The 12868-nt window shown below is 39.1% G+C and overlaps 1 protein-coding gene across 8 annotated transcripts in view; it reads right to left on the bottom strand.

The window, feature by feature from the left end:
* Positions 1-10913, bottom strand: part of LOC136884746 (52 kDa repressor of the inhibitor of the protein kinase) — a 95496-nt gene extending 84583 nt beyond the window's left edge. For 3 of the 8 annotated variants that reach the window (XM_068230332.1, XM_068230312.1, XM_068230313.1), the window contains exon 1: positions 10313-10872. In XM_068230332.1, coding sequence (XP_068086433.1) covers positions 10313-10630 — 318 coding nt within the window. In that variant the 5' untranslated portion in view covers positions 10631-10872. The other 5 variants (XM_068230330.1, XM_068230309.1, XM_068230335.1 and 2 more) reach the window with 4 other exon arrangements.
* Between the last annotated feature and the right edge of the window lie 1955 nt (positions 10914-12868).

Raw genomic sequence — 12868 nt, 5'->3', positions numbered from 1 at the left:
GAAATTATGTAAATTTGAAACAGAACCCCATTATTCCACCCACTCGTTCAACATTACTAATATGTATCCAAATATTAACATAAGAAAATTAATTCCCATCATTGAAAGAAATCTAAATCCACACAGTTCCCTAAGCAAACTTGAGATCCATGGCTTCATGAAGGTCCTGAAATTAGTAGTCAATAATAATTTCTTTATCTTTGACAACATCATATATCAACAGGATGGACTGACAATGGGGTCACCGGCTTTGGGAATCTTAAGAGGAAATATATCTGGATTTCTTAGAACATCAATAATTGACAACGATGACATTTTTGCCAATATTCTCAATTCTCATATTGTCAATGATATTTTGGTAATACTAGACTAGACTAGACAACAGGGTTACTAGTGCTACCTCTACTCTTGACAACCTAAACAATATAGATCCAGATATTAAATTCACCCTCGAGTCAGAATCCAACAAACAAATTAACTTCTAGACCTCACGGTAAGCAGGCTCCCATCCTCCCTAACATACAGTATATATAGAAAACCCACACAAACTGCTACAACCATAAGACACATCCTTACACACAAAAATTTGCTACTCGTAATAGCATGGTCGACCGAGCATTTAAAGTACAAATGTCAAAGACAAATTTTTAAAAATAATTCGACACAATCCATTCCATTGCCAAATTTGATTGATATAATGACTGTTTCATAGAAAGAATAATAAACAAATTCAAGCATCGACTAAATACGTTACAAAAAGAAAAACCCAACCCTATTACATATTCTACCTTCACTTTCAACAAAAACGTTTACGGTATCACCAACATTTTTAAGAAACATAATATCAAGATATCCTTTCGTACCAGTAATAGGAATGTGGAAATACATAACAAAAATAATACCTTCGTGACATCAGGGGTATACCGGTTTAGTTGCAGTAACTGCTATTCCTCGTACAATGGATAGACCGGACGAAACTTCAAAATTAGGTACATGGAACACGTCAATGCTCTTTTCAGCAGTGGGCCAACATAATTTTACCACTATAGACCAAGAATTAGAGATTCTCAGGACCTTAGGAAAAGGCCCTCTCCTAAATATCACTGAAAATTGCTTCATACACCTCGATCAGTTTTTCAACCCCAATTTAAACCTAAATGAAATTTCTGAGAAACCCAAGGTTATTTATGACTTTCTTATTACGGTTCTTAAAAGTACCAAGTTTTTGACAAAGCGTTCGATCTTCCACGCATTACGTAACACCCTCCCTTACCATACGTCCCCACCGCATTGCCCTCCAGACCTGCCCGCAACACCTCCCCCATAGGCAGTTCCTTCCTCCCCTCTCCCATATACTTCTACTCTACCCCCGCAAACCAGCTCCAGTTGTCAACTACTCTCCATAAAGTAAGCTTATTGGCACGCTGCAGCTAGGTGAGTCTCACAGTATAATTCTCTTTACCTTTGCTCCATATAACTTGCCCTTTATACAACACCATATTAAAATCAGCTCCCCTTTTTTTCTCTAGGTTTCACGTTCTGCTTGAACTGAGGAACCTCGGTCCTACATATCATCCTAGGACCTACATGTACACTAAAACCACCTTTTGACGTGCATCGTACAATTTTAAGATAAGCAGACTATGTCACCCACAGCGCTCAGATTATTCCTCAGTGCCGCATTTCACTTATCAAGAGTTTAACGTGTTCATTAAGCTTTATCATACCAAAGCCCAACTTTACAGGAAGTGTCTCAACTTATGTACCAAGACAATATAAGGCTATTATGCTGCCAACGCGTAGCAATCTTCATATATTTTATATAAACTATTTTGAATGTGTGTCATTATACAAATTTTACCTAGTGTGTTTATAGAGTCAATAGGTTGTGTGTGTGACATTTTGACATCATATTCACTTGCAAAATACACTGTAGATTAAATGTCTTTAGAGCTAACATTCTGATTTTTACATATCATATAGACCTGCAATTACATAACTCTTTCATGTTTTTAGTTCGTTAAGAGGAACAGACTTGAATAAAAAATACGTTAACCTTTGTTGCGTGCGTGACAAGTTAATACACCTCTTACCCAAGTAAATATTTTATTAAAATTCTGTTCTCGTGGATGATGAATGTGATTGAAAATTGGTGGTAATATAGATAAAATATACATTTATAAGATGATATACTTGAAGCTGCTCAGAAATATTTTTATTCCATGTAAATTCTAATTTGAGTCTCCATGGCTAAATGGTTAGTGTGCTGGCCTTTGGTCACAGGGGTCATGGGTTCGATTCCCGGCAGGGTCGGGAATTTTAACCATAATTGGTTAATTTCGCTGGCACGGGGGCTGGGTTTATGTGCCGTCTTCATCATCATTTCATCCTCATCACGACGCGCAAGTCACCTACGGGTGTCAATTCAAAAGACCTGCACCTGGCGAGCCGAACTTGTCCTCGGACATTCCCGGCACTAAAAGCCATACGCCATTTCATTTTCATTTCTAATTTGAGTATGTTGCGTGTGTGACAGTTGGAGACCTGTTAAGATTATACATATTTATCAGTTGTAATGTAAAACAAACCCCATGGCGCAAGAGCCCGTGAAGGGCCTAGGCCTACCAAGCGACCACTGCTCAGCAAGAAGGCCTGCAGATTGAGGTGACGTGTGGTCAGCATGACGAATCCTCTCGGCCGTTATTCTTGGCTCCTGAGACCAGGAGTTGTAATGTGACAGATATATTTATTCACAAAAGAAAGAAACAAAGGACCATTGCTCTTACAATAATTAATTTTTAAAACATTGTCGTAAACATTAATATAAATGCAAACACAAACATAATCACCTAAAAAACAAACTGACCCCTGTTATTAAACAAATTAGGAGGTTTCACTTTCTTCAAAATCACTGACATGTCTTCCCAAGATGTATCCTCATTCGCTGGCCACACCCAACACTTCCCACTCGATGCATATACTTGAGCAAAACTTGATCAGTTTCTTCTGCATACTCCATCACAACAGCAATGAAGTCTTTTTTTTTTCTGCTAGACTTCCCTGTAGCAGTTAAAGATACAAGTACAAAGTCCCCTGGTTCAATTTTAATATCATCCTTGTTGCTTAATAAAGATCCAGACTTCACTTCTTTTTCCTCAACCTCGTTTTCTTATTATTATTATTCAATATGTTGGAGTAAAACTGGTCTTAAATCTTCTGGTTGAGAGGTTACAGATACCTCCACCACACCTTCTTTAATGGGAGACACAAAGTGAACTTTATCCGGGCTTGGAATAAGCAGTGTATTTTTCCAACGATCATCCAGGAATGATGATGAATCCATTTCTTCAGCAGATATGAAGAGCACTGTTACATCTTTTACATTCTGTTTGGCACAATGAAAGAATTCATAAGGTGTGTTTATTATAGCTTGCTGCGATTTGACCATTCGCCAAACAGTCCTTTTCAAAGTTCCCTCAACACCATCAACTGCTCCTCTGCCATGGGAAGTGGCAAAAAATTTCCAGTCAACAGATGTTGAAGTCAGACTTAAAATGTGTGAGATTTAACAACGTGAAGCGGTTCTTGAACTGTACAGCACAGCCATCAGAAAAAATCTTCATATGATGAATAGTTGGAACATTTAGCTTCAAGTCTTGTAGTAAGGTTTTAAGAAATGCCCAAACAGAATATTTGCTGTGTGACAAGTCGTCACTTATAATGGCATAATTGTATATATTTAAACACGGTAACCAAACAACAGCAGTGAAAATCGTGGTTTGCCGTTGGCTCCAGTGAGCACTTTGTATTTCATCTTGACTCACAGCAGTGTAGTTCTCTGCAAAATCAATCTGAATAAGTGCATCATGAGATAAGTTTTTCTTTACATCTTCAAAGTGTTTGGATTGTTTTCTTTTCACAAAACAATGGAGCTTGAATGCTGTACATCTGTATTTTCTTCACACATTCAGATACAGTTCCAGTTTCAATGACAATTTGAGGATGTCCTTCCACATCTTTCCACTGTGGCCATTTAATTTCATTACTGATTCTCTCCTCATCACAAATTATATTTTGAACAGAACTGCAGGCCGACTTACATTTCTCACATACTCCCGACATACAGTCAAAGCGTTCAATATCACACACAAGAGTGCCTAATAAATCTTGTGCACTACGTGGAAATACGCCTGTTTCTTTTTCTACACTTTCCACTAAAAACTGCATGTTCGCATGGTAACGACATACACATACATTATGGGTCATAGAGGAAACAGGAAATACAAATGGTGGGCGAAGCTCAAAAAATTTAGATTTCTTTATCACACAGTCACGATTTTCCTTCACAAATTCTTCATAAGCTTCAGCAATGGTCATCATCATTGTACGTTTCTGTACAGCTTCTTTCTTGCCAGGTTGAGTATACGTAATGGTGACTATTTTTTATTCCTGGCTCAGTCCTGCTTATATCATCACAGAGATAAAACTGCAGAACATTATCTTTTGTTTTTTCATTGAGTCTTTTACCAGAATCTTTTCCCAAATTCAGGTAATTCATCAATGAACAGTTTTGCTACTACAGCTTTACGTTTCACTGGACTGTTCGGTAAACCTCTCTTCACTTTGAAAACTGCTTTCCCTAATGATCTGCTGCTCCTATATGAACCCTTTGTTGGAGATGCATTGCTCGTCTCAGGTGGTGATTTTAACGATTCTCTGTACCACCTCTGTCTTATTCTATCTTGCTCTCGCTTTAACTTAACTTTATCACTTTGAAGTGCTTGTTTTTGTTTTTCTCTTCGTACGGTCAAGAATGAATCAGTGGATAACTCGGGAGATACTAGACCTGACTGACGAACAGCAAAAGTACAAGAATGCAAAGAATCAGGACAGAAAAGAACGCAGGGGATTAAAGAATAAAGTAGACAGAAAGTGCAGGACAGCTAAAAGAAATGAATGACTGAAAGAGAAGAGTAAGGATATTGAAGGTTGTATGGTCACAGGAAAGGTAGAAGCTGCATACAACAAATCAAGGCAACCATTATAGAAGGGAAAACTAGGTGTCTGAATATTAAGAACTCAGATGGAAGACCACTTCTAGAAAAAAGAAGATAAGGCAGAAAGATGACAGGAACATATTTAACAATTGTATCAAGGGAAGGAATTATATGATAAGGTTTTGGAACAAGAAGAGGCTGCTGATGCTGATGAAATGGGAGAGACAACTTTAAGGTCAGAATTTGACAGAGATTTGAGAGACCTAAATAGGAAGAATTGATGACATTCCCTCAAAATTACTAACTGCCTTAAGAGAAACCAGCATGACAATGTTATACCATTCAATGGTAAGATGCTTGCATGATACAGGAATGGAATGGCCGGTGTCGGGGCCGGGCTGAGTGGCTCAGATGGTTGAGGCGCTGGCCTTCTGACCCCAACCTGGCAGGTTCGATCCTGGCTCAGTCCGGTGGTATTTGAAAGTGCTCAAATATGCCAGCCTCGTGTTGGTAGATTTACTGGCACGTAAAAGAACTCCTGTGGGACTAAATTCTGGCACCTCAGTGTCTCCAAAAACCGTGAAAGTAGTTAGTGGGATGTAAAGCAAATAACATTATTTAGTACCGGGAGTGTCCGAGGATACATTCGGCTCGCCAGATGCAGGTCTTTTGTCTTGACGTCCGTAGGCAACCTGTGCGTTGTGATGGAGATGAAATGATGATAAAGACAAAACATACACCCAATCCCCATACCAGCGAAATTAACCAATTATGGTTAAAATTCCTGACTCTGACAGGAATTGAACCCGGGACCCCTGTGACCAAGGGCTACCACGTTAACCATTCAGCCATGGAGCCGGACACAATACAGGAGAAGAATGTTGACAGAATTTTAGGCAAAATGTTGTTATATGTATTTTCAAGAAAGCAGGCAGAGACAAGTGTGAAAACTACTGCACCATAAGTTTGAATCTCATGCATGAAAAATGTTTACACACTTTATTTACAGGAGAATGGAAACAAAGTGAAACTCTGTTGGGAGAAGAACAGTTTGGCTTCAGAAGAAATGTAGGGATGTGAGCAATCCTGACTTTACGTCTGATCTTAAAGGATCGAATTAAGTGGGACAAGCCCACATTCGTGGCATTTGTAGATCTAGAAAAGACATTCGTAATCTTGAGATTCTTTAGGTGATTCGGATCAGATATCAAGAAATATGAATTATGTACAATCTGTACAAATATAAGTCTGAAGTGGTAAGAAATGAAGGCTATGAAAAAGCAGCAGCAATCCAGAAAGGATTGAAGCAAGGCTGCAGTTCTTCCCCTCACTTTTTCAACATTTAAATAGAACAGGCGGTAAAGGAAACCAAAGAGGAATATGGAAAGGGACTACAATCCAAGGGGAGGAAATCAAAACTCCGAAGATTTACCAATGATATTATGTTAACTGAATGGTATGGACACAGTGTTGGAGAAGGAGTACATGATAAAGAAATTTAAAACAAAGTTAATGGATTGCAATCAAATGAACTCAAGTGATGCAGGAAATATCAGATTAGGGAATAAAGTCTTAAAGGCAGTAGATGAATTTTGTTACTTGGGTAATAGAATAACTAACGATGGCAGAACTAAGGACATAAAATGCGGGCTAGCACGAGCAAGGAAGGCCTTTTTTAAGAAAAGAGATGTGCTCACTGTGAACATTGAGAATTCAAGTTATTTATGAAGACTTCCACCTGGAGCGCTGCATCATATGGAAATGAAACATGGATGATAACCAGCTCAGAAAGAAAGAGAGCAGGAGCTTTCAAAATGTGGTGTTGCAGAAGAATGCTGAAGGTGAAATGGAAAGATCGAATCATGAATGAAGAGATACTGTATAGATTTGGTGAGAGAATGATTTGACAAAATTTCACCTGAAGGAAAGATAAAATGATAGAGGACACATCATAAGACACCCAGGACTTGTTTAATTGATTTCTGAGGTAGGTGTAGGCGGTAAGAATTGGGGGGTTAGACGTGGAATGGCATCGAATGACTTCAGTAGATGAATAAGTTTGAGGGGTGTTTTTAAAGGAAAGAATATGAAGATAAAGTTGGAATTCAAGAGGACAAATTTGGGCAAATATTCGTTTACAGGAAGAGGAGTTTTGGGATTCAGATAATTTACCAACGGAGATGTTCAATAAATTTCTGAATTATTTGCAATTATTTGGGAAAATACTAGGTAAACAACAGATAGGAAATCTGCTACCTGCGCGACTGTCCTAAATGTAGATCAGTGGTGACTGATTGATTTATTGACTGAAGGTATGAATATGACAAGCTGATTAGAGTAGATGTAGTGGTTACGTAGAAATGAGGTCAGCATAGGTTAGGGTGGTAAGGCAAGCTGTATTAAACGAGCCTAAGATATAATGACCCAGACTACTACTACTCTGCAGTTATCGTTTCACATAATTTTTCAATGCTTTTTCCACTTGTGATTGACTAACAGAAGCACCAACCTCTCTTTCTTCGAGAAGCCCCATTAATACTGATAGCATTCCATCGAATTCCATTTCATTCGCCAAGCTGTTTCCGAGGAGTAACTGGTGTTTAAACGTGAGGAACTTCATCTTATTTGCCCGTATTGAACTGAGATCACAATTGAAATAAAAATCTTGTACGTTCCACCTTGTTCAATACAAATAACACTGTTGTTAGATGGTTTTTACAACATATATTTTATTGCAGAACCAGTTTTGGCGCTCATTTAGGCACCATCAGCAGCTGCATAATAAGTAGAGAAACTTGGAGATATAACAGTATAAAACAACATATTGATATAATTAACTCCTTAATTTCTATCTAATGTTAAGTTTAAAAACTAATTTACAACAAGATAACCCTTGTGAGTCAAAAATGTAAAATCTCATCTCTGAGAGATGAGTTGTCTTCAGTATTCTGAGATGGCTATTATTCTATACACTCGTAAAAATCAAGTTCAAATACAACCTTAAAATTGTGAAATTAGAGCTGAATCAAGTCCTACAATGTTAAAATGTTCATTTCACAGATGCATTGCCAGCCATTTATTGGTAAAAAAAAAAATATGTGTTCATTAAATTGCTAAACTGGCCGTCTTCTGAAATGTATTGGTATGTGGAAACTTAGTTCTTATGTTGTATGTCTAATGGTTGGAACTGTGATTATTTGCCCTGATGTTGTTAAGCGGGTATAGCCTCTCAGTTCAATACAACCCTCAACGGCTGTGTACTTTGCGCAGCGACTGCAACACGACGAGTGTGTCTGGCTAGCAATGCATCTGTGAAATGAACATTTTAACATTGTAGGACTTGATTCAGCTCTAATTTCACAATTTTAAGATTGTATTTGAACTTGATTTTTACGAGTGTATAGAATATTGAAGGCAACTCTCTCAGAGATGAGATTTTACATTTTTAACTCACAAGGGTTATCTTGTTGTAAATTAGAGTTTTTAAACTTAACATTAGATAGATATTAAGGAGTTGTTTTATACTGTTATATCTCCAAGTTTCTCTAATTATTATGCAACTGATGATGGTGCCTAAATGAGCGCCAAAACTAGTTCTGCAATAAAATATATGTTGCAAAAACCATCTAACAACAGCGTATTTGTATTGAACAAGGTGGAACCTACAAGATTTTTATTTCAATAGCAACTGGTCTGTCAAATGGTAATGGTACTCCATTAGATCCAAGGCTTGTTTTAAACATTCTCAACATGTTAACATTGATGCTTTCACGGCTCGTACTTATAGACAGGTTATGGGATTTTGGGCTTCACTTCTGAGGTCGCGGAGCAAAGTCCTCTGCAAAACGTAATGAGTTTCACCTTGTTTTCTTCACACAGCATAAGCCCATATCATGTCTACATTCTGAACATGCTCGGTGAATTGTCTGTCAAGTTGGGTGCTACCATACTTGCACATAGTCCCAGTGAGAATCATTTCCTGACCTGCGAGCGTCAGTACTGTAGAGTGGTGGGGATACTGACAGTTATACTGACCGTGTAAGCGCGTTCGTCATTATTTCTGTCAGTATTAACCAAGCAGCGATGGATGACAAATGAGTTTCTCACCAAGGCCAAGTAGAGGAGCTTGTGGAACCGCCAAGTAGGCCTACTGCAAAAGTTTATCGAGCTAGGCCTATATGAAACGCTGCCAGAATAAACGCAACACAATACTTCACGTTTCCACAACTGCTGTACTGATGGAAACTGGTGACATTATAGCGGAAAATTTTAAATCTTCAAAATTTATACCAATTGAAAGATGCCTCAATGTCACTACTAATCTCTCTCTGCCACCGATAAACAGATTCGCATGTTTGTATCTTGCCTTATTAGAAAAGGCTCTACCACTCCTAGTAATTTTGCAAAAGTAGGCCTACCGCACTCATTCGAGATAGTTCTGATAATCTTCTGCTTCGATATATTTTATTTACCTCAACAACTTCATATGAGTCCGCCTCTGTAGTATAGTGGTTAGTGTGATTAGCTGCCACCCCCGGAGACCGGGGTTCAATTTCCGGCTCTGCCACGAAATTTGAAAAGTGGTACGAGGGCTGGAACGGGGTCCACTCAGCCTCGGGAGGTCAACTGAGTAGAGGTGGGTTCGATTCCCACCTGGAAGTGGTTTTCCGTAGTTTCCCACTTCTCCTCCAGGCAAATGCCGGGACAGTACCTAACTTAAGGCTTCCTTCCTTCTTCCTTGTCTATCCCTTCCAATCTTCTCATCCCTCACCAAGGCCCCTGTTCAGCATAGCAGGCAAGGTACTGGTAATCCTCCCCAATTTTATTCCCCGACCTAATGTCTCACGCTCCAGGACACTGCACTTGAGATGGTAGAGGTGGGATCCCTCGCTGAGTCTGAGGGAAAAACCAACCCTGGAGGGTAAATAGATTAAGAAGAAGAACTTCACATTAGAATTCTCTTCTCGAGTATGTTTAACACAGCGTTTTGTGCAGAGTCCTAGTATGATAGTTACACATGCTCGTCTTTTACGATCCATTTTGATAGAATGCCACAATTTCATGTTATAAATCTCACTCCGCATTAATGGTTATTAACTTTTTATTTGTGAAGTGAGAATACCGCAATGGTAAGCAAGTGCACTAGTACTGACCAAAATATTGATAGTAATAATGATCATGTGAGGTCGCTACAATATTGATGCGTGCTGTCAGTATTACTGACCGTGTACAGCCTGCTTAACAGTTACCAAAGAAACTGTTTCTAGAACAAAGACACTAATGAACAAGTGCCTAAATTCGATCTAGTTTCATACCTTTTCCCGAACTGCCTGCAACTGACGTTCCAAAAGTTCTGATGCACTAAGTTCCGTAGATTTAGATTTTTTTGATTTGGAGCCTACTGTATCTGATACATCATCTGGAAGCACTTGACGAGGCTTCTTTTTCAAATCTAACAGTGTTCCCTTCAGTCTAACATGGTTAACAAGTTTGTGTATAGCACTTTTACTCGGTATTATCTCAGTCGGATATTTTTCGCGAAATAGCTTCTGGGTTTTCTTGGCCGAACCAAACTTAACATATGAATCGTACAGGCAGAGGCGCTGTTCAAGCGAATACTTCTCATTCACCATTATCACCTGAATGTCACTGAGGGGAGATAAATCACTTTTGTGAGGGTTGTTTACAAGAAGAGTCGATGCTACCTGCTAGTGATCTAGTGAGGGAGACATTTCACAAACTTCTTTTTTTTTTTTCCCCTCACTGATAACTAAAAATCACGGGTAACAACGGTTACTTCCTACGCTGTCGCAAGCTTCTTCTTCTGCTTGATTATATGGGCTTCTCAACAACATCCGAACAACATAAAAGATAAGACTGCTACCTGCCGACCATCTTTGAATCTACTTGAACAACTGCTGGTAGCTTCGAGCATAGATGTATGCTCGAAGGCTGGTAGCCATGACACTTGGTCGAAGGCAACGAGCTAGAATAACATCGTTGCCTACGTTATAAAACAAGGCCTGGAAATAGAGCCCGTAAAACGCTATGCAAGTGGTTACACAGACGTTCAATGCCCGGCCGCTAGGATTGCTATCTTGCCCCATGTCTACCAGGCTCGCGCCTTTAAACGTGTTCATTAACTGAGTTGGTTGTGAATGTATTATGTATTTGTCTGATGTTAAGCATTCACAGTTCCAGTCATGGTTTATTCACGAGAAATTAAAGGTAGTGGAATTTCGTTTCGCAAGTTTCCAGTGAATGTTCAATGTTCGAAACATTATACCAATGATTATACAGAGGAAGTATTACGCATGAGAACGACTTCAAGCTGATCGAAGTAGCCCTCTGTTCCTAAGTTTTGATCCGTGTTACGTCATAAAAATCGGGCGATCCCAAAATTTGTCACAGGACTTTTTTAAACTATGCTACCGTGGCCGGCAATCATTTGAGAGGCATCTTCACACTCAGAAATCTTAAATTAGAAAACCAACGAGGAAAATAATTTGCCCAACAAATTTCACGAAAATGAATGTAGCATGAGCTAAAAATATTGTATTTTCCCCTGAAACAATCTCTGGTTTGTAAAGTATGGAGGTGGTTTTGTCACGAGAGCATAAAATACAGTTTAAAATAAGCCATTTGTTTTATGGAACATTTTATTAAATTGTTCAATGCGCATAACGTCTGCAACACCTCACATGGGACATATTCAGGAACGAGAACAAACGAGCATCTTTTAACCGGGCGAGTTGGTCGTACGGTTAGGGGCGCACGGCTGTGAGCTTGCATCCGGGAGATAGTGGGTTCGAATCCCACTGTCGGCAGCCCTGAAGATGGTTTTCCGTGGTTTCCCATTTTGACACCAGGCAAATGCTGGGACTGTACCTTAATTAAGGCCACGGCCGCTTCCTTCCAACTCCTAGGCCTTTCCTATCCCATCGTCGCCATAATACCTACCTGTGTCGGTGCGATGTAAAGTCACTAGAAAAAAAAAGCATCTTTTAGTACTGATGATGAACTCCTCAGTTGGTTAAGTAATGATTTCCTGTCATATATTGAAAATGAAAATGAAAACCTACAACCTGTTTTCCAGTCTTTGGCGGGTCAGGGATGTAATGAATGAATCATATATAGGCTGTTATTACGATGGGGTCGCCACTCCCAAAGTGATTTATATTAATGATTGATAGATGCTATGAAATGAGAATGGAGAGTGTTGCTGGAATGAAAAATGTCCGGTCATATATTAAGAAACTTAAAATGCATTCAAAGAAAGTAAAAAAGAATCATGAGAAAAATGTATCAGGCATAGATCTTGACTACCCAGTCCACTGTGGCCTGCGTAAAATACCTCATAAGTATACATTTGCATTATGCATTGATGAGGAGCCTAACGAGCTATGACATCGAGCTCTTCTTCAGCTACGGTACCTAAGACGCCAAGCGGAATACAATGACATTATGGTTCGTGTGGAAAAAGAAAAAACACAGTCTGTTTAGAACATATCTGCTTCTCCAGCTACTCAAAGTCCAACATTGTGTCTTATTCGTTTTCAAGGTCGAGGAGCCCTCAGATACCGAAAATCGTCCGTGGCACTTCTGCAGTGAACGACGGAATTTGTCACTTCCGCTACGCAGTACTTGTCCCGAAGAGAGTTACTAAAAGGTGTACGTTTATTTTTTCGAAAGACATGTTCAACAGTGAAATTAAGTGTGGAAAGTGTAAAGGCGACAAACCACCTCTTTTTCTACTATGAACATTTCTGAGACCTCTGTTAGACAACATTACTTTGAGCCACTCAAGTAGAAGAGAGAAAGTTTTTGAAACTTGATAAGAAGCCCCTCAAAAGGAAAGTTATGAAACTTCA

This window comes from Anabrus simplex, chromosome 1 (genome assembly GCF_040414725.1).
Source record: "Anabrus simplex isolate iqAnaSimp1 chromosome 1, ASM4041472v1, whole genome shotgun sequence".
NCBI classification, from domain to species: Eukaryota; Metazoa; Arthropoda; class Insecta; order Orthoptera; family Tettigoniidae; genus Anabrus; species Anabrus simplex.
Note: the sequence above shows the minus strand (reverse complement) of the source record. Positions and strands in the feature narration are given on the sequence as shown.